The sequence below is a fragment of the Bombus fervidus genome, chromosome 6 (assembly GCF_041682495.2).
Source record: "Bombus fervidus isolate BK054 chromosome 6, iyBomFerv1, whole genome shotgun sequence".
Lineage (NCBI taxonomy): Eukaryota > Metazoa > Arthropoda > Insecta > Hymenoptera > Apidae > Bombus > Bombus fervidus.
The window spans coordinates 13,070,563-13,097,090 of NC_091522.1; the positions used below are offsets into that span (position 1 = coordinate 13,070,563).

Here is a 26,528-nt window from a genome sequence, read left to right on the forward strand (position 1 = left end):
CACGCCCATTTATTTAACAATAAACGAAAGTGCTTTTTACGCAGTACTTCGCTTGTATGAATTTTTAATTCTTCGTTTTCCTCTCGTAACATATTTTCCATGCGAGGGAAATCTTTTTTGCACCACCAAAATTTTAAAATAAATCGCAACTTCGATCAACGAATAATGATTCGTATTAATGGTAATTTCCGCAAAATATTTTAATTCCTTTTTTTATTGTACCTGTATATCAATCAAATAAAAAGCCCAGATGCTGATAGGAAGGTCGTTAAAACCAAGAATAGGATTTTCGATTGATGTGTGTAATATGTTCCCATAATCAGCTGTCATCATGTTTGAATTTACCCATACTCCACATATTTCGTTCAAGAAAGGACAGTTGTATTTGTATTCTAAAGTTGAAGGAAAATTGCTCGAATGTCACTTTGCCAATAAAACTTAAAACTACACCGTCCGACACGAATTTTAGTCCTTTATACTCGACTGTCTCCTCTGAGAGTATACTGTAAATTTAGCAAACAACTCGGATATTCCCCCCTAACTGGACACAAAGAGATTATCGGTGATTATATAGCACAAAATTACACAAGCTCCAAATTTTTTAGAAATACATATTTCCCTGAAGTTTCGCCCCACATTGTAGGAAAAAAAGACAAATAGAGAAATAAGAAATATGCCTAGATATGCCAAGTGTAAAAGATCAATTTGCGATATCCACTGTGGGTGATGGAATAATTCTACATTGGCATTCATGTTTTGGACGATTTGGCTTATACTTTATACAGATTATTTTTCTTCCTTTATAAGGAAGAAAGAGTCGAATTGACGTAAAAATTGAGCATCTCTGATAATAGAAAACAAAAATAAGCTAATACTGTATACTGTAGTATTTCTTGCATGTCATTCGAATTTTTTGTTAATAAAAGTGCGTTCATAGAATCACTATAAGAAAAAATGATAGTGGAAAATCATAGATTTCCTTCCTACCGTTCTCATTATGCAAATATTTATGAATCACGCATCTGTATGTAATTCAATCATTTATAATTGGCATTGAAAAAATAAAATAATCATGTAAAATCTTTATTAAAAAGGAAATATATTTTGAGACTTTTAACATCCCTTTTTGTACATTCTGATAACAGTATTCTATTTACATAGATTACAGTTTTAATTAAACATACACAATGTTTACGTTTTATCTATATACAATTAAATATTTTGAAAAATATACAAAATACGAAAAAATGATTCAGGTAAAAGTTGTAGCATATTAGGAAATATGTACTGCTGATATTTATGTGATCATGGAATGATCCTGAAAGGGCCTGTGAACATTTTGAGCTCTTAAATAAACCTCTTTTATTACATTTATCATTTATTTTCTATTACATATTTTGCATATTTTCAAAGATATTTAGTCACACATGAATAAAACAGACACACCGTATAAGTAGACTTTAAATTTATGAATTAAAATGTGAATGTTATTATTGAATTTGATCATAAGATAAATTCAAATGTCTGATACAAAATTATTTTATATAAAACAAACCTATTTTCTATGTATTTCTTATAGTCTTCTATTTAAAAGATAGATAATAGAGATAGATCCATTGTTATAGTATAAATTATCGTTTAGAATAAAATTGAGATTCCCACATATTTTTGTACAGCACGTACAACTGCATTGCAACTCTTGCATCTTCGACAGAGTTATGTTCCCCTGTTTGTATTTCTTTTCCTAATAATTCATGTGCAAGTTTCTTCAAACTAGGGGTATACCCTCCAGATAACTGTCTGAAGGTTTTAAATTTGGAAGTATCTCGTAAATATTTCCTTGGATGAGAAAGATATAGTACATCAAGATCATGTTTTAATGCATGGCCAACTAAAGTGCGACCTTTTAAAATTTCTGCTACTTCATTCTGAACAATCTGAAATTCTTCTCCATTTTCAAGATCATGAGGCCTAATACCACTAACTCTAGTTCTATAATCTTGAACAGGTTCTCTTGGTTTTACATATTTGTCATAAACACAAAAACCATGACGGTTCACGATGGATACTCTAGCTAACATACTTTCACTGCCATCTCCTATGCCAACCATTTCACAATCTATTGCTATCTGTTTTGTTAGCTTCTTTTTGTTTTCATCATAAACTACTCCTTCTTCATGTGATGTATGATCTACATTCAATACGGATGGATAATGCTTCTTTCTTGACTTTTGATGTGTAGATTTCTTCTTATTAACATTTTCTTTATCAGTAGAATCTGAACTTGATGGTGATGGTTGAACTACTAAATTTTTAAACATTTCCCAATTTCGACCAGACGCATTACGCTCTGTGTGTGGGGTCATACACTGATCGGTTTTTTTATCCTTTGTATTCATAGTTTGCGTATTAATAGATTTCTTAAAACGGCGTTCGCATTGCCGTTCCATGGAAATGTTTTTCCTGAAAAAAAAAAAAAAAAATTAATGGAACAGACTGTAATTACAAAGTGGATATAAATATACTAGGTATTTGTTTTTAGATATTAAGTTACCTGCCCTAACCTCTTCATTAAACACGTGTTTAAAAACAAATATAAATATCCGGAAAAAAAACACTTTTTTATCGAATAACAAAATATACAATATCTATTTCTGAACTAATACGGAAATAAGCAAATTTTTAGTAAAAGTATTTGTAAAATTTTAGATAATATGTCAACGTAAATATGGCGGTACAATCCAAAACACTTATACGTTTGAAAATGGATTCAGTCACTTTCTCCCTCTCAAACGTATATAATTGAACAGACTGTTGCGAACCTATAGAAAAATGTACATTGGCATGTCTTCTTTTTAATTCAACGATGTTATAGATTAAGGAAATATTTTAATATAAATTAAATGTAGAAAATAGGTTTACGAATCAAATACAAAGTAAATGTAGGAAGGGTAGGGTTAATTAACTACTAAATGACGCTTCTAGTAATTTAAATAATGTGAAAAAATTCCTACCATATAAGAAATAATATAAAGATAATACATAATATGAAAGTGAAAGTATCCATTATATTAGAATAAATAGAAAGTATTTAAGAGTTTACACTTGTAAAGTTTGAACTAATGGGTTGTTCATAAATACAAAGGCCTACATCTACACCAACGGTTATCTCATCTGTTATCTCTTATGGAATATGAATAACTGTATGTATTTCAATTGTACGTGAGTTTTTAAAAGTATAGGGGAAATGTATGATGATAGCAATAATACAAATAAAGATGTATTTCAAGAACCTCGAAAAAAATTTTGGCTGGTAAGTTCTTACGTATTTTTGAAGATATCTTATATATGAAGCTTCACTAACCTATTAGTTTAGTAGACGTTTGATGACATTATAAGTGTTGTATTTCTTAATTTTACGAATTATATATTGGATTTTTTACGCTTATTTTGACTGGTGGTTCATCAGTGATTTTTAAATACATTTTTATTTGATAGTTACTTTTGTATATTGTTGGCGTTTATAATTATAAATGACATTTTACTCACAAATTAGCGAACAAGAAAACGTCCAAAAAGTGATGCTATTAGTATCAACTCAATGGACATATCTATCGAATCGGATGTAGGCAAAAAGAAAAAAAGAAGAAGAATTACAGAAGTGGCTAGTAGCATTTTTTCATCTTCTACTCTAGGTAGTAAACAAGGAAATAATTTTCATAGATCTTTCACAATTCAATCAAATACATCAGACTTGCCATTTGTGAATAATGAAGCAGATACAGGAACATTAAAGAAAAAGTATAGAAAACATTATTAAATATACTTTTAACATAATTCAAGGATATTCATTTAATTCAACTCTATTTCTTAGGCACAAAAATAATATTGAAAACTCTAATAATATTACACTCAGAAGTTGGGTACTTGATGTAGCAAATACAAATATCAAGGATAAACCTAATTATGTTTTGAGCAGAAAAGAAGTGAAAAGACAAGAAGCAATTTATGAATTGTATTGTGGAGAAAATGTATTCATTAATGACTTATGTGTTCTCAAAGATTGTTACTATGAACCACTGATATCTAGTAGTATTTTTAGTTCTGATGAATTAGTTACAGTTTTTGGAGATATAACACAATTCATTGAAATACATAATAGATTGAGAAATGAATTAATTGGTCTAAGAGATAAATATGGATTTACAGAAATAGTTGGATCTACAATATTAAATTGGGTTAGTTATAATCAATTCTAGGTATTGAATGTTTAACACAGTTTACAAACATACATATTTATTTTATTACAATTTTTTCAGATTCCAACATTAACAAACCCATACCTGGAAAGATGCCGAACACAAATATGGGCAAAACACTTGTTAGATGAAAAAAGGTTGACAAACAAACGTTTTCAATCTTTTTTAAAAAAACGTTTAGAATCTCCTCATTCAATAGATTTGTGGACTTATATAGATGTAGCAAGATCAAGAATTGTTAAATACCCTTTATTGATTAAGGAAATATTAAAGCATACTGTAGCAACACATGCAGATGAAACATCCTTAAAAGAAGCATATGATTTGATGTCTAATTTACTTAAAAATATAGATAAAACCATGGGTGATGCAGAATGCAAATTGGCTCAGTCAAAAATTAATGTAAAGCTAGATTATGATCCTAGTAAATGCATTGAGAATGCAACAGAGTTAATCACTCAAGGGCAGCTTAAAGATACAAGGGGAATGGTAAGAATATTTTGTAGATGATTCTATTAATTATGTGTAAATAAATAGATACAAATTTATATATACATGTGAAAAAAATGATGATTTTTAGAAATTTCAGTGTTTTCTTTTTAACACTGGCTTTGCAATAACTCGTGGAACAAGATCTTCAAGTAAAAGGTACAATTTATTTTGTCCTGTCATACTCAAGGAACAAATCTGCATAAGTACAAATGAAAAGTTTGATTATGGATTTAAAATTGGAGATCAAATTTTAATAACAGAAGATGAACATGGAAAAAGACATTGGATTGATTCATTTAGTAAAGTTTACAAATGCAATATTAGTCCATCACAAAATGTAATTGACATCAGTGAAAAAGAAAATGAGGACATTTTAACATCAAAAACAATTCGATCTACTAGATTGTCTATGAATAAAACAAGTGAAAATAATTTTTCATTAACATTAAAAAGGAGTTTTTTAAAACAGAAGCGTAGCAGCAGCATTGGTTTTGTTTAACATTAGACAACTGTGAATTTATTATTTTATGTTCATACATTATCATATATAAATAGAAATATAATTTAGATCCATTAAAAAAAACGTTTAGTTCAATCATACTAGGAACATCTGTGTGTATCATAAATTATTGTTAAATTCGCTCATATTTCATTATGCTTTAAAGATCACATTCCAGTTTCAATCTAAAAGAATTATTATATATTAACATGTGTACTTACCTATGTATTATTTACATATTTTAAAGTAAATAGTATTAGTGTAAAATATATAAATTATATATATATACATATTCATATATTTAAGTATATAATAGAGGTGCTAATGTGAAGATTATATATATATAATGTAAACACATACTAGTTAAGATATGAACTAAATATTTTTAATAAGTCTGTACAAATATTTCTGATATTAATTGTAAAAAAAAATGGGGATCAATTAACGTGATTGTAAATGCAATTTATATAGGTATGCACATTTATGTATTTAAAAATGGAATTATTTTTTTATGGATATTTTAAAACATAATAAAAAAATGAAAATCGGGAATTTATAGTCAAGTTTTATTAAACACAATTCCATTCTTATAACATTTGTAATAAAATAATTATCCACTTATTTTATATTGTCTAAAATGCTTACGGTTTGCTAGGTTTCATTGAATTTCCATCTGGATAACGCTTTTTGAAGGCTTTAATAAGTTGTGGATCAATCAAGTGAACTCCATCTACTTGATTGCCTAATGTGATCCAATTAGGTTGAACATTATGTGGTCGACCAAATAATTCTATTTTTCTTGTTCCTGGGCTCATACGTTCGATGATTCCATAGATTTCGTCAGGTTTGTGACTGGTTGCACGAACTTCGGCTACTATAACATCGCTATCCAAGCCTCGATTAATTCTCGGATTTCCTTTCATGCCGACTAAGCAATGTTCTTTGCCATGGTTTAGCCAATGACCTGTTCTGCCAGTTCTTATTATCCTTTGTAATTGGTTAGTCTTCACCCATATGATCTCATCTACTCTTTCGTATCCCCACAATTGTAGGCACTCTCTACCAAGTTCCATTGCTCTCCCTGTTACCCATAAAAATAGGAGACCTTCATCTTGAAGAGCAGGTATACCTAATTGTCTCATTTCATCATCTGACATGGTACCATATGGTAATTCCATATGTATGTCCCATGGAGGGTCAGCCATTATAACAGCAAATTTACCCAGGACAGTCATATCAAGATAACGTAAATCACATTGTATCCATTGTGGTGGATAAAGAGTCAATTCACTACCTAATGATCCGCTAGGAGGTGGACACGCAGTACTACTACCATTTTTACTATCTACTGTTAAACCTTTATTCACTGCACTATTATTTGCATTGTCTGTTTCGTTTGACTCCTTTGGTTGGGTTGTTGGTCCATCCACTTCGTAATGAACATATCTATACAATAAAATATTTAAATAAAACAAAGAATCGAGTGATTCTACATTATAATTAAAAATTATTACATTTAGAATACATACTTGCATGTATCCATATGAAAGCAAGTATTAAGAAAACTGCAGTCACCTAAAGATTCATCTGTGTGACTTTGAATAATTTTTTTGAAATGAAGTTTTTTACACTTTTCTGCAAATCCTGGTCCACCATTTAACTTGACACAATCTACTCTTGTACCATGAGGACAGAACTCCATAACTTGTGCTCCTCCTTGAGACCGAAATCTTTCAGCTAGTGATTTTTCCTTAGATGTTTGCTTTGATAACAAATCTAAAATTTGTTCTCCAACCTTCTTATTTTCTTTTTCTCTAATAGTAGGCATTGATATAAGTGACATTATATCCTCTGTATTTTTCTTATCTAATTTGGGTTGCTTCTCTGCAGGTACATAGTCATTCAATTCAGATGCAGATGTTTCTGCACTCTCTGGATTTTCTGTGTCATCTGATTGAGACTGATATGATGATTGTGATTCTGCCACTGACAATACTGTATATCCAAAAACACCATTTTCTGTTACTTCCTTGATTCTGAAAAAGCATTCAATTATCTATTTGCATATGAAGTTTTGATTTGGGATGATGCAGAAACTTACTAACTTAACAATATCTTGAGCTGCAAGCTTTTCCAAAATTTTGTGAATATCTGGAGATGATACATCTGCATTAAGATTTTTACGAAGTAGATCTATTAGTTCTGCAGATGTGATTGGCAAATTGGGTAATGATTCATGTAGAATACATAACACGTCTCTTTCATATTCACTATGGTCGGATCGATGTGAATGTCCCATTGAATCTGACAAAGAATTGTATCTTACTTTTAACACTTAAATAAAACTTATATTTAGGGTTCAATTTCAAATACATAAAAAGAAATAAATAAAAAAGAAATAAATTCAATTACCATTAGAAAGAGGTGATTCATTTGTCAAGGAGGATGATACTGGTGTTGTAGAAGTAAGAGTAAATAATTCATGTCTCTCGCGTTTTCTTTTCTGCAATTTCTCTCGTAGACTGTTTCTTTTTATTTTAATTGCCTGTATCTCTTCAAAAGCGTCTGACATATCTTCGTGACAAATTATTTAGGAGAAAATAAATAACTATTTGCATATTATTCTTTATATTTAAATAATAAGAAATGAATATTTACCTTATAATACTGATAAAAGCTGTCTAAAATACTTAGATATACATTTTTATCCAAAAATTTCAGCATATATGTATGTATAAACGTATAAACTACGAGCAACTTTACAATGTAAAATCTAACCTGGTCTTAACGACCTAACTGTACCTGAAACGCAAAAGCACATGGCCGATTTGCTAATTCAAGATGGGTAGTGTTAAATAGGTAGTCGTGATTAATTATTGTTACTAATTTTATTAGTAAGTGTTGTTTAAGGATTTCTCGTCGCAAATAAAATGTCAAACACAAAAGAATTTTTTCTTTCGGTTATACAACGTATTTTCAGTAATTGGACTGCTTTAAGGGTAAATATCTATTTTCTTAAATCTGCAATAAAACATATGTATGTAAATACGAATATATAATAAATATTTTTACATCTTATATTTACTGAATATCTTTTTATTAGATGGCAGTGGAACATGGTATGGGTGCAAAGAGAACGGCGATAGATTTTTGCTTTTACATGGCAGAGGTTATGTACATGAATGGTTCGTTATCTCATTTATTTTGTACTATATTTTGATATCAATTATTTTGTAACTAATTTTTAATATTTTTCTATCTCTAGAAGGCCTGAATGGTAGTGAAATTGCCAACGAATTAGAAGATTACATGGATGAGCATTTCAATACAGAACTTCAAGATAATAGTGCAATGCAAGTTGCAGAAGAATTATTGAAGTTTTATCGTTATTGTAATGAAAATACTGAAAATCTGGTAATGATAGAGCTTGCAAAACTGCCACCGTTACAACCATGGCTTGTTACAAATGAACCTGCAAAAGGAATTCAAACATTTTGTGCTATAGAAAATGACAGTTCTGAAGAGGAAGAAACATCTGATGGTATGCAAGTTGTAGATGAATGGACAGAAGTCAGGGGTAGACAAAGAAGATAACTATGATTTATTATTTTAAAGGGTACATTTTTATTTTCTTTTTTTTTTTCTTACAAAAGGACAAATTAACAAAGAATATACAAATTACTGTTTTACAGTACGTGTGCATTGCTTGTAATTGCAATTTATATTCTAGAATCTTCTAATCAAATACTTATCTAAGCAGTCTTTGAGACATTGTCAAATTTTATTTGGCAGTTCCAGTCCCTGCTTCTAAAGAAATAGAAATCATTGTAGAAAATCATTAAAGAAAAAATAAATATTTTGTAGCTTCTAATTTTGTTTATAAAATATCACCTTTCTCACTTTGAGATAAAGGAACATTACAATATCCATTGTGTTCTCTTACTACAGTTTCTTTTCTTTCTTTTCTTACTCTTTCTTCAGGTCCGACTATGCTTAAGATTACTGGTAAAAATAACAGACCGTGAAACAGACCAAATATCACTACACACGTGAATAACTGAAATGTTACAATTCTTATAAAATTTGTTAACAGAATTTCATTGATAAAAATAGATAAATTTTTTAAAAATACCTTAAAGAAGGTATTGAATATGTAAGCTTCGCTAGAACCTAGCAAAACGAATGCTAGGAACGTACTTAAACCTCCATTAAATACAGCTGGACCAACAATAGAAAGCGTCGCTATCGCACGTTCTGTAAAAGTCATTCACATATATCCATGTAATAATCCTTTTCCTCAATCTCGCACGTTAAAGAACTCGACATTTACCTTTTTTGCTACCCTTTGCGCGTATAAATTCTAATCCCATATGCGCAGCATAGTCGACCGCCAGTCCCGCACATAATAGAATCATGATACTCGAGGACATTTCTATGGTCAAATTTAGAAAGTACATGGTACCCAGTAAGTCAACAAGTGTAAAAAATACGCAACAAATCACCCAAAATGATGCTTGTAAGTTTCTAAGGAACATCAATATTACTACGCCAATGGTCACTATTTCTAGACCTAAATTCCTGATCAATTCTTCTCCTATGACCTACAAAAATGTAATAATTAGATTATATAATATCTATTAAACGGAAAAAATTAGGGTCTTTACTTTGTTTGCTGTCCATGAAACGTAATCAGGCGAAAATATTGCTATATAATCCTGGCCATGAGAAAAATTCGTCGCTTGAACCGATTCCCTGATAAGTTGCATCGCTTGTATTTGTTCCGATGTTGTGTTAATCATAACATGTTGTATAGGAATTTGCGATGTCTGAGAAAAATAAAAATGAATCCCTTGAGACGTATAGCTATAGAACAACTACATTGTACAGAAAAATTTATTAATACCGTTATATTATATTCTCCAGCCGGTAATTTATCGAAATTGATATCTTTTATGTATGCTTGACCTTCTTTCGTCAAAAGTAAATATTCCGTCAAAATGTTATAATATTCTTCTTTGCTCTCAATATCACCTATAATAAAAGTTTTGCCATTGAGTTATCTTTAAAATCGCATTACTTCAAGATCAAGCCTCACCTTTACCAGTAACATTCAGCCATTTCTCATAGGCAATGAACCATGGCTCGAGGGTGCTATTGTTAATGTACCGATTACGTTTTAAAACTTCTACCAGCTGAGAAAGAGATTCACGGTCTTCATAGTAATCTACGCCGGTCATATAAATTGCAGCTCGTTTTCCATATTTTGGAAAATACTGTTTCAATTTGTTGTTAAACTGAATCGGATAGGAGTCTTGATTTAAATACCAAAGTGGGTCGAAATTTTGCTCCAATTGAAATACTGCCCACGTGTTAATGCACAGGAAGCCGACAGTGATCAATAGGATAATTACTTTTGTCGTGATCTTGGTGATTCCCGGGCCGATATAGTTTTCAAAGATAATCTGTTGAGTGTTTCTCTGACTACATTCGTTGGGTTTCCAGTTTAGTCTGGGTCGGCAGAAGCAACCGTCCTTGCGAGCTTCGAGCCTCTTTTCGTCGTATACAAGACAGCTCACGAAGAATATAATTTCATATATGTATAAAAATAAAATCCCTAATGTGGCGAATGCGTAGAAAGATCTGAGAGTAGGCATCACAGTTGTAATGCCAAAAGCAAACGCGATAATGTTCGTGAAGGATGTCACAGTGATCGACATACCTTAAAAAAAAAAAAAATGTAAAATAAAAGATAAGAAGAAACTACGCCGTGTATACTAAAAACGATATGACATAATGTAGCATCGTACCAGCCTGTTGGATAGCTTTAGCAATGCGTATCGGAATATCCGTAGACTGATCAGTCTCTGAGAGATTCTCCAGGCTTTGCATGATCACGAACATGTTATCGACGCCTATACCAAGAAGTAGAAACGGAAGGATAGAATGTATAGGTCCATAGGAGTAACCCAAGTAGTAACACACTCCGTAAGAGGACAAAATAGCCTGGCCAACCACGAACACCCCCATTATTGAAAGATAAATTCGTTGTTCTAGCGCGTTGCATTTACCGATCATCGCCATTACGTAGACTGCTATCAAAGATATTCCACAGCATAACACCGTGAGATTACTGTTCAGTATTTGATGTAGAGAGTCTATATAACTTCGCGAAGCTATCGCATATACCTCCATTCCTGGAGGAAACGTGATATTCGAATGGAGAACGTGGTTTATGAACTCTAGTTCCCAGTTGGCTGAATTTGGATTAGATTTCTTCAGCAACCAATTTAGAATAGTTGCGTTGGCACCTTTAACTCGACCTTTCTTGTCATAGAATATCCCCGAAAGCAGAGGTATAATATCCAGCAGGATATTGTCGTTGATCCTGCAACAGATCAAGTGATATAAGAATTGAGTTGAAGTGTCGAGTCCTTTGTCTATTTCGAAACTTACTTGTTCTTGATTGCTTTGGTCACGTCCTCAAGCACCTCCTTCTTCGTCAAATTACGAACGTCCTTATTTAGACTGGTTTCCCAAAGTTGTATGATGGATTGATATATACATCCATTTTTTAGCACCGTGTTGTTCAATTCGACCAGGATGTCTGTAGTGACATCGAGATCGTTGAAGATGTCTGTCGTGTTGTCCATGTTGAACCACGTAAAGTACCTGTAATTCAATATGATCTTTATTTACCATTTGAGTCAAGAATAAAAAACAAATGATTGAAAATTAATTCGTTTATATTTTACCCCGCACACACATCTTCCCAGGTGTTATTGTTCACTATGACTGATTTTACTGTCTGCTCTATCTTGCTAATCTGAAAGAAAAGAAACACGGTTCAACAACCGACTTAATTTAACGGAGGTTCAGCTCACAGATCCCAAGTGTTAGGTAAATCTCGTGAGTCTTGACAAATTTTGACAAGAATCATGCGTTAAAGTGGAAAAGAACCTTCGTAGATACTCGTATAATTTCATGATCGCCTATGTACCGAGCGCAGCACTTCCGGGTCCAAAACGTTGGGGGCCGTGACGATGATACTTTCGTATCGGAAATCGTCCCGGAAGTGTGTCTTCACCCAGGCGGCGTCGCTACGTATCACAGAGTCTTCGGGCACGAAGAGCTCGATGTCGTCGAATTCTTCCCTCCAGAAGTATAATCCAGGTGCGCAGATACAATTTATGCAGAAGCACACCAACAGCCACAGCCAGGGTCTTTTTCCAATACTCAAACCAATACTGGGAAAAGTTGGAAAAACCACTTTTTTCTTATCAACGTCTTCCACAGGGACACAAGATAGTAAGTAGTCATATATTTCGACAAAAAAAAAAAAAAAAAAAAAAAGAAAAAAAAAAAGAAATATATAGATTAAGGAAAGTACTTTTTATTTTGTGGACGAAGCACTTTTTGCAAGATAATATTGTGGAGACAGTGTCATTTGAGGAGCTTAAGATAACTTTGTAGAGCTGCGTTAAGTATTATAGCTCGTGTAGCAAATTGACATCTAAGATGCTTTGATTTTAAAAGAAATTTTTGTACGTTGAAATACTTGCATCGACTTAGAAACAACATTTCAAGTACTAAATTACCAATTTTAGGTTTTACTTCTTTTTGTCGAGGTATTACACGAAGTTTAATTGATAAATAACGAACGATTAAGTAGAAAAAAATTCCTTGTTATAATTGGATAACGAGAGAGATGATCTTTAATAGAAATATTAAGAAAACGCAGGGGGTGGCGCCAGAGGAACCAATGAGCTAATATAGGCCACTTCGTGGAACGAAAGCGACCATTCTTGATTCAGCTAATTAAGAGGGTCGCGATGATCTCACCTTAAGTGGATTAAATTGTACAAGGTTCAAGCCCCGAAACTCGACGCCACTAATGTCATTATTCGACAACGAGATTTATTATGTTTTCATAGTTCGAGCAATTACCTATTGAAAACATACTCTATGGCGCGTGGAGATTGATTGATCCTAATTGCGATTCGACCAACAATCACAAATCACATTTGAATCGAATTTATACGAGATATAAATTCCCCTATAAAGTGAAGTATTTCGAAAGAACGAGAAGTATACTACTAAATTTATATCGTATAGGACTCTAATAAAAAATACGCCCTTGTCATAGATTTTATCGTGACAATTAACTTCTTCGTATGAGACTGCTGTTAACGGAGGCACGCTTCAATGTCAATTCATTCCGAGACAACCTGTTATTTCAACCAGACTAAACATGGTACGTTTCGGTGACAATGCAAATTCAGGCGCGCATCATGAGCACCGTGAAAACGGAGATAATGCACTTCCGACAGAAGAACGCGATCATGTTCAATTTGCCGACATCCGATCTATTTTTTCCTTTCCACGAATAATTCACGAATCGTAAAATTCAACTGTAAACGCGAGAAAATATTTTTTTCAAAAAGGTTCAATGGATCGGATGTATTACTAGGAAAATCGATGGAATAATATAAAAGTTGAAGAAAACACGCAAAATCCTCGTTTGAAAAGTATAAAAAGCTAGAAGAATATCTTATTCCACTGCAAATCGAAACGTCTCCAGGAAAACCTACCCCCCTGCCCCGAAAACGATCAACAATTCAAAATGATGCGTGCACTCACCGATAAAACACACGATCTGAATTTAAATGAAGATCTAGCAGGAGATCTTTGAGACGTTTCCACGTGATCCCAGTGTTTCTTCCTCGATGCTGTTCCATCCTCGTGGCTGCGACGCTTACGTCGTTCGGTGGTCTAATGTCCACTGCGGGAGAACGTTTGTAAGCACACAGTGTGGCAGCATGCATGTGACCAACGCTGGAAGTAATCTGCCACAATTATATAACGTTCGGTCCGGAGCTTCGCTTGCACGATCGCGGCTGATGCCATCGGGAGGATGAGGAGGAGCGTGGACGTCGGTCACCCCTCCTATTGTCTTCGTGACTGCTCGTTTACAACGCTTCTCAACACTTGTTTCACTCGAGGATCCTCGCTACTGTACTTCAAAAGGACCTTCCGACAGTTTTCCTCTTTTCATACGTTACAGGTGGCAATCTCATATACGCTCGCCGATCTTGTACTTTCGATAGAAGAATATCTCGTTTGGCGCAAGTTGTTCATTCCTGAGCGTTTTGTATTCATCTTGGAATTATCTGATCATGCATGGAGAAGAGATATATACGGGTCGATTAGCATAATTGTGGACCACGTATCGAGAGTGTCGGGAAAGAGAATTAACTGCAGCGGTCTATCTCGCTATCAGACGGTGTTCATTATATCTTTTGCCCTATTGCTTCTTTTTCTAAAATCCATAGCGCGAGCGTAATACGCTAATAAAGTAGTACGACGCGAGCACGATCTCTAACCAGAGCAATTTTTGTCGAGTCAGGTAAGTAGTCCACGAGATGTTTAATTTCCGAGATTCGTGTCGACCAGAGACTTGCATCTACAATGACGTCGCGTCGTTGTGAGCGATCGTTCGAAAGCCAGCGCAAACAAAATGTTTAAACTATCGTTTGATTTGCTTGTGTTTCGACAGAAATCCTCCGATGTTTGCTTCGTATCGCGTTTATACCCGATCATACTGTCGACTCCAGCTGACCCACTTCTTCCATTAATTAACGCTTTTCTTCGAGAGTTGCACGATGCAAAAGTTTCCACGATGCTGCAAATTAGGGAAAATAGAAACTTGTAATTTAAATAGAAGCGTAAAATTGTTTTACATTGCGCTACAGCGTTACATATATAGTTACATCAATAAATGCTTTTTTCACGCTCGATGATAGCCTCGGATCTTCCACGGTTCGTGGATAGATCGAGGAAACAGGATTAACGAAAATGGTGCATCGGATCCGACTTATTAATTTTCCCATAACAATCGAGCACCAATTCTTCTCTTTGAGACTGTTATTTCCGTACTGCACAGCTAGTCGAGACTCATGCGACTCGTACGCGCTCGAATGATCGCGGAAAAAGTGATTTAGCATCCGCAATTGCGGAAGAACGACGTTTCTCAAAGATTATACGACTGTAAGCTACACAATTACACGTTTCATCGATGTCGTTGCTTAAGACCTTGTCGTTTAACAATTAGAAGGTACGATCGTGATGACGATAGAAAATGATGGAAAAGTTAAAGATATCGATGACCTTGAGACGCTATTGACATTTTCTACCAATGTTAGATACATTCTACTACTGTTATCGAAATACAAAGATGGAAACAAAATAAAAATATTTTCATTCACGAATAAAAATAGATCTCCCTATATAGGCGTGTCAAACAATCGGAGAATTCTAATTAATCGTACGGTATCTGGCTCGGGATCGTTTTACGCTCTTTGCCTGATTTTCACTCGCAGTTCACTTTCTCCTCGAACATTCGTGACAAAAGAGCAGGGACCACTGTTCAGGGAAAAGATTCAAAATGGTCCCGGAAGGCCGCTCGACGAATTGAAAGTAATACGGATTGATTTAACACCAATTTCATCCAGGTAACGAACGACAAGGGGTCGGGATTACAAGCTCGACGAGAAGGTAGGGAGCGTGGTCGAAGTGAATGGCTTTCTCATCGGATCCGTGGATCTTCAGTATTCCTGGTTCCAGTCGGACCGATGGGTGGTCTCCTCTCGCGTGCTATTTGCTACATCGGCCGGATCGGTCTGCTCGATGTTCGATGTTCGATGTTCGATCGTAACTGAGAAACTTGCGACGGGACGAAAAATTTAGTGTTCGAACGTCCGGTACGTTTTCTGCCAACTGTGTGAGTAAAAATAATTTTTATACGTTTTTAATTTAACTTGACTCGATGTTACAATTCGATTTAATATGTCTCGAAACAATTCCATCTTCGACCACTGATAAATTGACATACATTGACAAGTATTGTGTTTCTAAGGATTTTCCACGAAATAATTGAATTAACTATGCGATACCAGCTCGGTTTCGTTTTTCGTGTACAGTTCCGTTGAATAGTTATCATTCACGGTACACGGCATTTCTGTTTCTTTTCCATGTACGTTCCTATGAACGATCTTGGAGAGATCTATGCAGCACGAACTCAATGTATTCCGACGTTGAAAAGTTAGTTTGCTTTTTAAGTCTGACAAGGCACACGTTTCACGAATGGTGTCAACGGTCGCTGTCAACCGGCAGAGAAGAAATCAAGGCGTTTTTCGAATTTCGGCCAATAGCTGAATTCGTAATGGATTAACGGTCTTTTAGAAAGTTTCGCGGATTAGAATTCCAACTTTTTATAGATAAGCCACAAAATTTCCATGTCTTGGTTTCGAAAATTGCCATTAATAACTATTACTAGAGACCAATAAAAAAGCATATTCGACAGCGTAGATACGAGTATAAATACGCGGAAGAACCTCTATTTGTCTCTGTTTTATTTCGAATAGAAGATTATCGAACACGGAATTGGTGATCTTTCTTATTTAGTCGATTCAGATAAAGAAGAAAGAGAAAAAAAAAATGATTGCAAAAATTGAGAGATGACCCTGAACTCTGGATGAAGAGCAGCGTGTGCACGTGGGCTGCTTCTTAAACGTAGCCACTCTCTCCGAACGACTTTTTCCGCCGTTTCATCCGAGACATTTCGATAGTTTTCTCTTCAATGATTCATCGTCTCTTTTTCAGCGAGCTCTAGAACGTTCATTAAAAATTCCATTTTAAAGATCGGCTTTGAGATATTTATAGCTAGGCATCCTACGATCCAAAATTTGCGTTTCATGCCCTGTGGTAATGTCTCGATTCATAATTTGCTGGCTTATTACGTGAAATTCAAATATTCCGGATGCTTCATGCATATATTTACGATCTTCTCGAATAGAAACATGAAAGACACATGAGTTTCTGGATAAATCGTTAAACGTCTTACGAGCAAGATACTCTGTCAAGACTTGGACGATAGAAGAGACAGTGGTATATAATCTTAACAACGTAGTAGAGGAAGTATTCTCATCGGGATACGATTAATGGAAGCGTATTTCATGTCAACGTGGCTGCATTCACCTTGACCGAAGAAAGTGTTACACCGGTCTTTAACCCGTGCCGGTCGATTCATGAATGTACATTGTACGACTATATCGGTACGTCTACTTTTACCGTATCGATTATTCGATGCTCGTATTTTTTAATTGAATCGCAATTCGGGTCAGAAACGCGGTATTAGTAGTAAAAATGTTACGAGATACTGTTCAGTTTTTTTTCTCACGCGAAAGTAAGAACAAATTGTTGAAAAGTAGAATAGATAACAGAAGAAAGGTGTTGGTTGATAATCATTCTAAACGCGTAACGACATCGGTGTGAACATTTCTGCATAACTAGTTTCTTTCTTCACTTTGACCAGCAGCCATATAAGTGGAACGATTCGAGAGTATGTAGTCCTTCTTGCTTACTAATCGGTCTAACTATGAACGCAAATTGAAACTGTCAATCAACAAACTTCTAAAAGAGTAAAAGTCTCTATATCGAATTCTATAGATAAAAATATCTATGTATTTCACGACGTATAGGAATTTGGACTTGACTAAATGTCAGAGAGTCAGTAGGTTTTCCATTAATTTCAGAACCATGAACGCGGCAATGATCTTGTTGGTCCTCGTGATAGGATTAGCCAACGGTCAATTGAATTTCGAGGGTAACCCGTTGACGGAGGATACCGAGTATACGGCTGTGGAATCACGATTCTCCGAGAAAACTGCAGGACGACAGGAAACCACAGTGGACGTGATCGATGCCTCGGCAGAATCTCCTCAAAACATTCATCTACTATTCTCAGACGTTAAAAACTCATCCCAATATGCAAATCCGATAGAAACTTCCATCGATGATCATCCAGTGAATCATACATGGTCGCATCTTGCGAAGCAACAGAATATCGTTCAATCGAGTCGTCATCTGTCTGCGAATACGTACAATCAAGGAATCGCCTCCGTCAACAACGTTGAAGTTGCCTTGAACTCTTTTCTTAATTCGAAGACGCCAGAGGAATCACGTCTGTCTTTGGACCATTATTTACAAAGCCGAGAAACTCCTCAGAATGCCAAAGCAATGATCACCAATCAACAGCAATTAACGCAACAGCCAGTAACACGTGTTAATCAGGAGACCGTGTCTTCTCCGGTGAACCAACACTTGACTGCGCAACTCATGCAACAAAGGCAGGCGCCGCAAACTTTTCCAGTTGGCCAACCAGCTAATCAACCGACCTACGGTGCGCCTGTGAACTCGGTGAATCTTCGTCCGACTATGTCAAATCCGGCAACCGCGTCACTGATGCAGCAACAGCAGATGTTACATCCGTACGCATCCGGAATTCAAGCAAGGAACGACGTTTACTATCCTGGATGGTATCAACGCGTAAGAAGGGTGCGTGGAAAGCCGTTTCCCTATGCACAATCCAGAGGTGGTCCAGGATTCTACGCCGGTCCGGTTCCTCCAGGTGATATATTACTAACGCGTTCGTAATCAAGAATTAATTAAAAAGGAACTAACAAGACTAAGCTGCGCGTGAAAGAAACTTTCTTATACGGATATTCTGGATGTTTGAAAATCTTATCGAATCTGCTAATTAACACGAGATACGTCAACTATGACGGTGAAACGGGTTTAGCAATCGAGAATTGTATCTCGATTACTAAATCCTGTAATTTAGGGAAACTTCTCTTAACGCAATTCGCATTATAAGAGAGGCCATTAATTAGGGAATTTGTGAGAGTTTTCTTATCCAATGCCGTAATTGATAATTTTCACTCGAGATAAATATTCACTTTAATTAGCAACTAATTTTGCAATCGACTTTCTCAAGCAGTGCCGTTCAAGCAGAAAGGCCCACCCGTTGAAGTAATCTACACGAAGCCACCAGGATTTCATCATGGGCCACCACCTATCAGCAACCCTCCGGTTCCGTACGAAGACGCTGGTGCTTGGTTCCCTGAAGTTGATCATCCACCGTCAACCAAAGATGTTTACTATTCTCAGCTATACGCTCAATCCTACGATCCTTATTACTACAATTATATCGCCAAAACGGGTAAAATAAAACCTCATCTGTACGGCAAATTAGGTAAGTATCACGAAGAAGAAGGGGACGGTATCTGGGGAGAATTGTATCGAGGATTCAAGAAACACGGCCTGAAGAATATCATGACACCAACGTTTCTCTTGGGAATGACTCTCCCTGTGGTCACTCTGATGCTTACGGCTCTCGTGCAGAAAAGGTCTCTGTCCAGGTCGGATTCGAGAGAATTGACAATGGAGAACACGATCCAGGATTATTTAGAACAAGTTCAGAAAGCCGTGGAATGTTACGAGAAGAAACGTAGGAAGAGGAGCACGAGTACAGATGAGTGTTAGAACTATGATCGATTTTATTAATTTATTGAATGTGGATATCTAATGGGTAATAGATGAAATGGAAGGATATCTGGAAATCTTGTACATATTTAGTGTAACATATTAACAAGGGAAATGCTCGTAAGATTGTGTAGAACAGAGAGTGATTTCTCTTAGAAATGATTCTCTGTCGCAGTCGGTGGTTTATAGCGAGTGATTAATTACATAAAATCGCGGTAGACCATCACGAGATATCAATGGGAAGAAGGTGACAGTGAAACGTCTCTCGCGACGAGAGTGGCTAAACGTGAGAAGAAAACTTTCGCGGGTCAATTACCTACGACCCTATTCGCATCCGCGTGGGTGTGCAACTCGCGGATAGTAAGATTAATTACCACTGATATCGAGCTACTTTTACTTTTCTAATAAATTACTCGACCACAAGTGGATTAGTAGTAGCGGCTTTGATTATAAACGATGCGATTGGGAAATACAAAAACGTTGAAACTTTATTATAGAGTATTTCTTTAGTTCCTTTACTACCGTATTTTAAATGTCTTGTCTTCTTCGTCTTCTCTTTTCTTCAAGCGGGAAGAGGCTTTCAAATGTACAGTAATCTTCGGACCATATTCCAGTTATGTATGCTCAGACGAGCCTTGAATTTTGAATTAGGAATGACATCTGCGACTATACTGCACCGCAAGGCGTGCATCATGGCACAGAAATGAATAACCGGTTTATCCATTTATGGACGAGCCGAGCAAAGTGTTACGCATCGATTTCGACGAAATTTTGACCGGAGATCTAAAAATTTTGGTTCATTATTACTATTTATATTATTATTTAATTAATAAGTATTAATTTCTCATGTTTCTCTTACATTTTCTAGGCTAACGAACGGTACAAAAGGAACATAAAAAGTCCATAAAAAAGTCAATGCATAACATACAAAAGTACGATCCTCTTACTAGTGTCAGTGGTTTTACTCATCAACCTTGATTAACAATCTTACAACCTGTTTCGCAAACTGGATCAGTGAACGCAACATTCTCATTATGGATGTCGTTTATCTGTTACAAGAAATCGAATTACTTTTATTTCATACTTGAGGTCATATCAATGTAAATTTGGTGAATCATTTCCGTTTTATTGCAATCATTTATCATCAACCTTTTATTTTAAAAAGTCTCACAAATACGATGTTCGTACGCTACATTTTTAATTCCGTTCATGGGCTGACGTAACTCGAGTACACAACGCTGATTAGTAACACAGCGATGAGGTCAATTACGATAACTCAACCATTAATGAACTCGTAAATTAAGATCATGTGCGATGGAGCGGCACGTTTGGTGTCCAAGAAGAGGCTCACGCAAAGTTCATCCCGAAGAAATCTCGGTCGATTTCTTCTGCTGCCGGAAATGTGTAAATAAAACCGTGCTACTTAGCTTGTTAGGTTTTACTGATTGCTGGTAAGGATGTATTTTTAACTCAAAAAGGCGAGACACCCGTCGAATCTTTAGGTGACACTTCAAATAGCTCACATACTTGCTTGAAACCGGTTTTTCTGTCGTCAACTTGCACTCTAAACACAAAAAGACCACTTATGATTACTTTTTTATCGTAGATTGTAGAAAACTGTAGACTCGTGTATCGTGAAAAATTATTTCTTATCTTCATCTTCATACATTTATACTGGTAATTAATATAAAAATGTCAATCGCAATTATTGAACTCGGAAATGCATGCATTCAAACAAACATCCATGAACTCTTGATAAACCTTTCAACGTGAAACTAAATTTATTCTTCGCGAACAGCGATGAACCGATATGTAATTGAATTATTTCATCAAACGATTGACGGTTTAATTCACAGGTCATGAGACCCAGACGTCTTGCATGTTCCACCATAATGAGAAGCAATGACTAATTTCGACTCAATTTTCTGCACACCATCTAAAAAAAAAAAATTGCATTATTCAATGTGCATCTTTAGCTTCTCTATACAGCGCATTCTTCTGTCTACTCACCGATATTCCGCTCGAAAAGCAGCAGAGAAAGTAAGTACATGAAGAATGGTAACGCGAAGGGAAACACTTTCATCCGACGAAACTCCAGCGTAAGATCGCATCGTTAATCATAAGAAAATCGGTAGTTTGTTAACGAAAAATATATTGTATATTTTGTTGCATCTAGTTTCTACAATTACACCTTGTTGCGGTAGGCAGAAGAGAATCTTTTCACCTTTTTTCCTTCTCAAAGAACATACGACATAAATCCGTTTGTTCCAATAGCAATGATTGAAATCCAAAGTAACGCGACAAATTATATAAATCGTTTTCGATACGAAAATATACCATTAAAACGAAAATTAATTTCATTAATCATTTAAACGTCGTTAAAAAATATTTATAATGGAAATTAATTTATCACGTTGTCGTTTTTTCACGAGGTAAGAATCAAGACGTGCAATAAAAGAAAATATAGGTTCAATGAACGTTTCGTTCATTTAACTAGATAGAGTGTAAGATTCGTGTCGAACAATAAATAAAAAAGGATAAATATGGAAAATCTTTATGCGTGTCTTTTATCTTCCACGTGATAGGTCCAGAGGCGATACTCGAAGATTATCTTCGAGAGGAAATCGATATTCCTTTTGACATTTGCTTTTCTTTTCTTTTTTTCCAGAAAAAAGTTTTAAAGAATTATTTCTTGGCACAATCTGTGACTTTCATGAAATAAATAGGCAAAGAAATGCACTAGTGATAATGCAGAAATAATGAACATAAGTCATCATGAAATTTACTAAAATTTATTCTAATTGTATTTATAAAAGTCACAGATTGTTTTATGGATAAGGCTCTTATAAAATAATTTTTATAACTAAAAAACAATGTAATTCTGTATTGCTTTCAATCTTGCAACACTCTACAATATTATGTACGTATAATTGCGTATAATTGCCCTTCGTTATCTACAGCATTACTAATTTCACGGAGCGTTATTCTTTCGCAAAATTTTAAGTTATTTTCTATCGCTTGCAGAAACAATGTTTTCTCTTTTTTTCTCTCTTATAATTCGTTAACGTTAAAACGAGTTATGGACCGACTTCATCAAACGTTCATCATCGATTTGATTCTATGTAGGTCAGTCTTCGTCTCAGTAGACGTCTTAGTATATTTTTTATTTTCATTTCATTTCTGTGTGGTCTATTTATTTCATTTTTATGATCCATGATCAGCTGAATCAAATTCTTCTATACAGTGTGCGTTTATGATATTTCATAGAACTTATTTGATGCACATTGATAGAACATTTGTGGTCTTTTCTCTGTTCTTTAAATTATTATACATGTATATAATGATTGAGGTGAAATTGTTTAATAATTTGGTAACTAATTCATTCACGCCTCATTCAATAACGGATCACTACTACGGGTCGGTACAATTATGCACGGTGAAACTGTTTGGTAGGACTAGACAAGGTTCTGTGTATAAAGCGATATTCATTAGTGAATGTTAAACAGAATAGTTTAAATAATTTGTCTATAACTAGATTACAATTGTCTTCGATTGAAACACAGCGCATTCTATGAACTTCGCATTTTGTTATTTTTTGTCTTTTTTAATTAATTTCACGAAGCGCGGATCGAATGCTTTTTACGTACTCAGGACTGTTAGGAAAATTTTTCGGAGATATAAACGTAAGATTTACCCTCACATATAAGATCAAACGATGCGATTATGAAATGAAATGAAACATTAAAAAATTTAATTATCACATCATGATTAACAGGAATAAATATAGAACTAAAAATTGTTGTGTATATGTTCGACATATGAGTGCATATATATATACATATAACATTATCTTCGAACATTTTTCTAAATATTATAATTGTATAACATAAATAATAAAAACTTTAAATATACATAAAAATCTCTATAAATTGAAAGATCATTTCAGCTATAATTAGTATCTCTAATGTACAAGCTTGTACTGCCCGCAAATATGATTGACTCGCAATGATAAATACAAATTTTGTAACTAATTAGCGTAAGATTACATTAGACACAATTTTTTTCCCCCTTTTTTGATAAAATGGCATAAATGACAAATAAAAGTGACGAGAGCGATTTAAAAAGTAAAACGCTCAATAAAGTATAGTGTCTATGCAATCAATTACAGCTTTCTTCAGCTCCTTGCCTCAAAAAAAGGCTGACGAAATTAACGTAATACTTACATTACCGAAGATATATCTAATCTCTCTTGTTTTCTTTCACCTTAATCGATATTAACATGTGAACACTCCGAGTCTAAAAATACATTCTATATATATTTTAATTCAGTCGAATTTTTCCTCCTTAAACGCGACTTTAATAGCTTCGCCAACATGTTCTACTACGAATGCAGGCTTGACCAGGCCTTCTTCGACTGGTAAGAAATCTCTAGGATTATGTTCCGGTATAAAATCCGAATCTCGTTTATGAACACCAGTTTCAACTAAAATACTAATACAAGCTTTTGCGCTAGGCGGAGTGATATCCTTGTTCAGTAGTTTCTTCAGTTTATCAAACTTTAATGCTTCCTCTTTCGCGGAATATGCCAGATATTTATCATACAAATTTGCACCAAAAATATCAGTATTGATGTTATCTCTGTAAAATTATATTGAATTTAATACTCATTTTAATTTAAAAAATTATGTTAGTTTCTTTATATCTTCAAAGTATTAATTACCCAACAGCATATATAGTATCAACATTATGATCTATTCCAATACTTCTAGCATGCTCATGGAGCATCTGATTTGCATGATAGTATGTAACTTCACTAGGTTTTCCGACTAGAGCAGAATATATCATATCTTTTCCTGTAATCTTTTTATACAAAGATTCCAGACATAACAGATAGGCACCATGCCCGTATCTAGGAATTGGTGCTTCTGATACCCACAATAAATCCATATTACATGCCAATACTGGAATGTGTGGATATGGGATATTATCAGATAAACCAGCAGGCATGCCATTAGTCATTAAAAGATCTACCATTAGTTGTAATGGGGTTTCCCAAGAAATTGGTTCGCTAAATAACACAATGCCTTCTATCGCAGGAAACGTTGGATTCACAGGACCGCATACTGGATTTCTCTTTTTCACATTTACATAGTCTAAAGATGGGAAATTTTTAACTAGTTCCTGAATAGTTGTTGTTTTTTGGAAACCCAATTCTTTAGCTATTTCTTTAACTGGCCCTTGTCCAGTTATTAATACTTGTTTATTATGAAAATGTTCGAATAATTTTAATGGTGAATGAGCCATAACAACTTGTGATTCTTTCACTTCGATTCCTATCCATTTAGATAGATCTGCTGCTTTTTGACTACGCAATGCATTTCCACTGTTGGTAACAAACACAGTTGGTACACGAAATTTACCATCTTTTCCTTTAAGTTGTTTAAAAGCCTCTGGTACAGGTGGTAATACATTTTTGCCACGCACTATTACACCGTCAATATCAAAGAGTAAACCAAATTTTGGTTTAGAACTTAGATGCTGAAAATCAAGAAACTTCTTAAATATAATAATCCTTAAAAAAAAATTTCGCTAATATTCATTATTTTCTGTATCTTTATATGTATAAATGAGACTAATGCTCTTTATATATTTCATAAGGGGATCTATAGTTACTTCATATTTTTGAAGCAAGATATTAAAACGGCTACACAAGACCTTGAAGTAAGATGTAAAAATATACTCATCATGTTATGAATGCTATGCAATATATTTTTATACTAGCACATAGAGCAATGTCTGATAAATTTTGCATCATTTGTCTTGATTGGCATTATAATTATAATCCAGAATTAATTTTTACGCAATGTGTTACAAAAAATTATATATATAATATACATTTGTTATTTTTCAATTAAAATAATAATTAATAAGAGTTTACACTAAATTCGTTAATAATTTATAGGAAAAATTGTTCATAAAAATTCAAATTTTAAAATAAAAGGTAATTCGTTTTAATTAGTATTTTTTTAAACGGCATTTGAAGAAAGAAGAAGAAAAAGAATGAGGTAAAGAATAGAATTATCAATAAACGTAAATCTCTTCACATAATCGAATAAATAAATTATTACTACATTCTCAATTTGCATTAGTGGAATTAATTCAATTCTATTAATCTATGCCATAAACAAAAGAAGGCATGTATTACTTTGCAATACAGTAACTAAAATCGAATATAACAATGGCGTATGAAATGTAACTCACTCTAACCCCCGTAAACCTCGCGATGTCTGGTCGTAACAATATCTTCATAATTGCCATTCTGTCAGTGTCAAATGCAAGTAAGGATATAACGATAATATCTTAAAGTTGCACTATATTCAAAGGCTACTTCTCATAGATTGATTATACATAATGCAACGTTTTGAGGTTATAATGATCTACAGATCGCACAGTATATTTGATCGTGTTTTTCCCGCGTGCCGTAAGAGGACACAATTTATATTACATACTACAAAATACAGCTAACATTATTATCATGTATGATACATAATGCCTTTTGTTTTTGACACAAACTTCTTCTGAATCAATTAAAGAAAGGGTCCATCTAGATGGATTTCCAGATAAATGCTTATCTTATATTTAAATGGAGTTCAATTAACTAAGATTAAAAGTAAAGTCGATTCCATAGTCATATACACTATACGCAGGTCCGACACTCCTATGGAGGCGGGTGTTATCATTTTGCTCACGATTTGAAGTAGCCTAGTTCCTTTATTAACCGCATGGCGCTACAACAAAATTCCTCAGTGTATATCATGGGTGTATACGACCATGGCGCATATGTGTGTCTGGATCATATAAACAGGTCTCGATGTTCATCTAACATAGACTAGGGCAAA

General features: G+C 34.3%; 7 protein-coding genes and 1 long non-coding RNA gene across 12 annotated transcripts; 3 read left to right on the forward strand and 5 right to left on the reverse strand.

Annotated features, from left to right (window-relative positions):
- Positions 1-1,075: 1,075 nt before the first annotated feature.
- Positions 1,076-3,158, reverse strand: LOC139988471 (RNA exonuclease 4). 2 transcript variants are annotated; one of them, XM_072005968.1, is made up of 2 exons: positions 3,015-3,158; positions 1,076-2,463 (listed from the first exon to the last, which is right to left on the reverse strand). In XM_072005968.1, the coding sequence occupies exons 1-2, from the start codon at positions 3,065-3,067 to the stop codon at positions 1,632-1,634; spliced, it is 885 nt and encodes a 294-aa protein (XP_071862069.1). In that variant the 5' UTR covers positions 3,068-3,158; the 3' UTR covers positions 1,076-1,631. The 2 variants fall into 2 exon arrangements, with proteins under 2 accessions (XP_071862069.1, XP_071862070.1); XM_072005969.1 differs by lacking the exon at positions 3,015-3,158 and adding an exon at positions 2,555-2,762.
- On the forward strand, positions 3,149-5,254 carry LOC139988462 (neuroepithelial cell-transforming gene 1 protein). The gene is made up of 5 exons (XM_072005941.2): positions 3,149-3,313; positions 3,557-3,801; positions 3,875-4,238; positions 4,320-4,748; positions 4,840-5,254. Exons 1-5 carry the CDS (start codon positions 3,248-3,250, stop codon positions 5,248-5,250), a joined length of 1,515 nt encoding a protein of 504 aa, XP_071862042.1. The 5' UTR covers positions 3,149-3,247; the 3' UTR covers positions 5,251-5,254.
- A 41-nt stretch (positions 5,255-5,295) lies between these two features.
- Mettl3 (methyltransferase like 3) lies at positions 5,296-8,048 on the reverse strand. 2 transcript variants are annotated; one of them, XM_072005935.1, is made up of 6 exons: positions 7,909-8,048; positions 7,663-7,824; positions 7,356-7,554; positions 6,780-7,286; positions 5,896-6,696; positions 5,296-5,435 (listed from the first exon to the last, which is right to left on the reverse strand). In XM_072005935.1, exons 2-6 carry the CDS (start codon positions 7,820-7,822, stop codon positions 5,411-5,413), a joined length of 1,692 nt encoding a protein of 563 aa, XP_071862036.1. In that variant the 5' UTR covers positions 7,823-7,824; positions 7,909-8,048; the 3' UTR covers positions 5,296-5,410. The 2 variants fall into 2 exon arrangements, with proteins under 2 accessions (XP_071862036.1, XP_071862035.1); XM_072005934.1 differs by having other exon boundaries at positions 6,780-7,306; positions 7,352-7,554.
- Positions 8,049-8,106: 58 nt separating this feature from the next.
- On the forward strand, positions 8,107-9,121 carry LOC139988473 (uncharacterized). Its single transcript, XM_072005970.1, has 3 exons — positions 8,107-8,249; positions 8,354-8,435; positions 8,516-9,121. Exons 1-3 carry the CDS (start codon positions 8,181-8,183, stop codon positions 8,842-8,844), a joined length of 480 nt encoding a protein of 159 aa, XP_071862071.1. The 5' UTR covers positions 8,107-8,180; the 3' UTR covers positions 8,845-9,121.
- Positions 8,851-14,848, reverse strand: LOC139988453 (patched domain-containing protein 3). 2 transcript variants are annotated; one of them, XM_072005918.1, is made up of 12 exons: positions 13,888-14,848; positions 12,248-12,494; positions 12,003-12,073; positions 11,704-11,919; positions 11,058-11,635; positions 10,346-10,969; positions 10,154-10,281; positions 9,915-10,076; positions 9,581-9,851; positions 9,383-9,504; positions 9,142-9,307; positions 8,851-9,057 (listed from the first exon to the last, which is right to left on the reverse strand). In XM_072005918.1, the coding sequence occupies exons 1-12, from the start codon at positions 14,070-14,072 to the stop codon at positions 9,032-9,034; spliced, it is 2,796 nt and encodes a 931-aa protein (XP_071862019.1). In that variant the 5' UTR covers positions 14,073-14,848; the 3' UTR covers positions 8,851-9,031. The 2 variants fall into 2 exon arrangements, with proteins under 2 accessions (XP_071862019.1, XP_071862020.1); XM_072005919.1 differs by lacking the exon at positions 13,888-14,848 and having other exon boundaries at positions 12,208-12,390.
- Positions 14,849-15,821: 973 nt separating this feature from the next.
- Positions 15,822-20,120, forward strand: LOC139988464 (uncharacterized). 2 transcript variants are annotated; one of them, XM_072005943.1, is made up of 3 exons: positions 15,822-16,027; positions 17,841-18,715; positions 19,082-20,120. In XM_072005943.1, the coding sequence occupies exons 2-3, from the start codon at positions 17,845-17,847 to the stop codon at positions 19,627-19,629; spliced, it is 1,419 nt and encodes a 472-aa protein (XP_071862044.1). In that variant the 5' UTR covers positions 15,822-16,027; positions 17,841-17,844; the 3' UTR covers positions 19,630-20,120. The 2 variants fall into 2 exon arrangements, with proteins under 2 accessions (XP_071862044.1, XP_071862046.1); XM_072005945.1 differs by having other exon boundaries at positions 15,832-16,027; positions 19,085-20,120.
- Positions 19,776-21,853, reverse strand: LOC139988474 (uncharacterized). The gene is made up of 2 exons (XR_011800132.1): positions 20,489-21,853; positions 19,776-20,412 (listed from the first exon to the last, which is right to left on the reverse strand). It is a non-coding gene; the product is annotated as an uncharacterized lncRNA (long non-coding RNA).
- Positions 21,854-22,493: 640 nt separating this feature from the next.
- On the reverse strand, positions 22,494-26,240 carry LOC139988467 (haloacid dehalogenase-like hydrolase domain-containing 5). The gene is made up of 3 exons (XM_072005951.1): positions 25,891-26,240; positions 24,350-25,167; positions 22,494-24,267 (listed from the first exon to the last, which is right to left on the reverse strand). Exons 1-3 carry the CDS (start codon positions 25,945-25,947, stop codon positions 23,955-23,957), a joined length of 1,188 nt encoding a protein of 395 aa, XP_071862052.1. The 5' UTR covers positions 25,948-26,240; the 3' UTR covers positions 22,494-23,954.
- Positions 26,241-26,528: the final 288 nt, after the last annotated feature.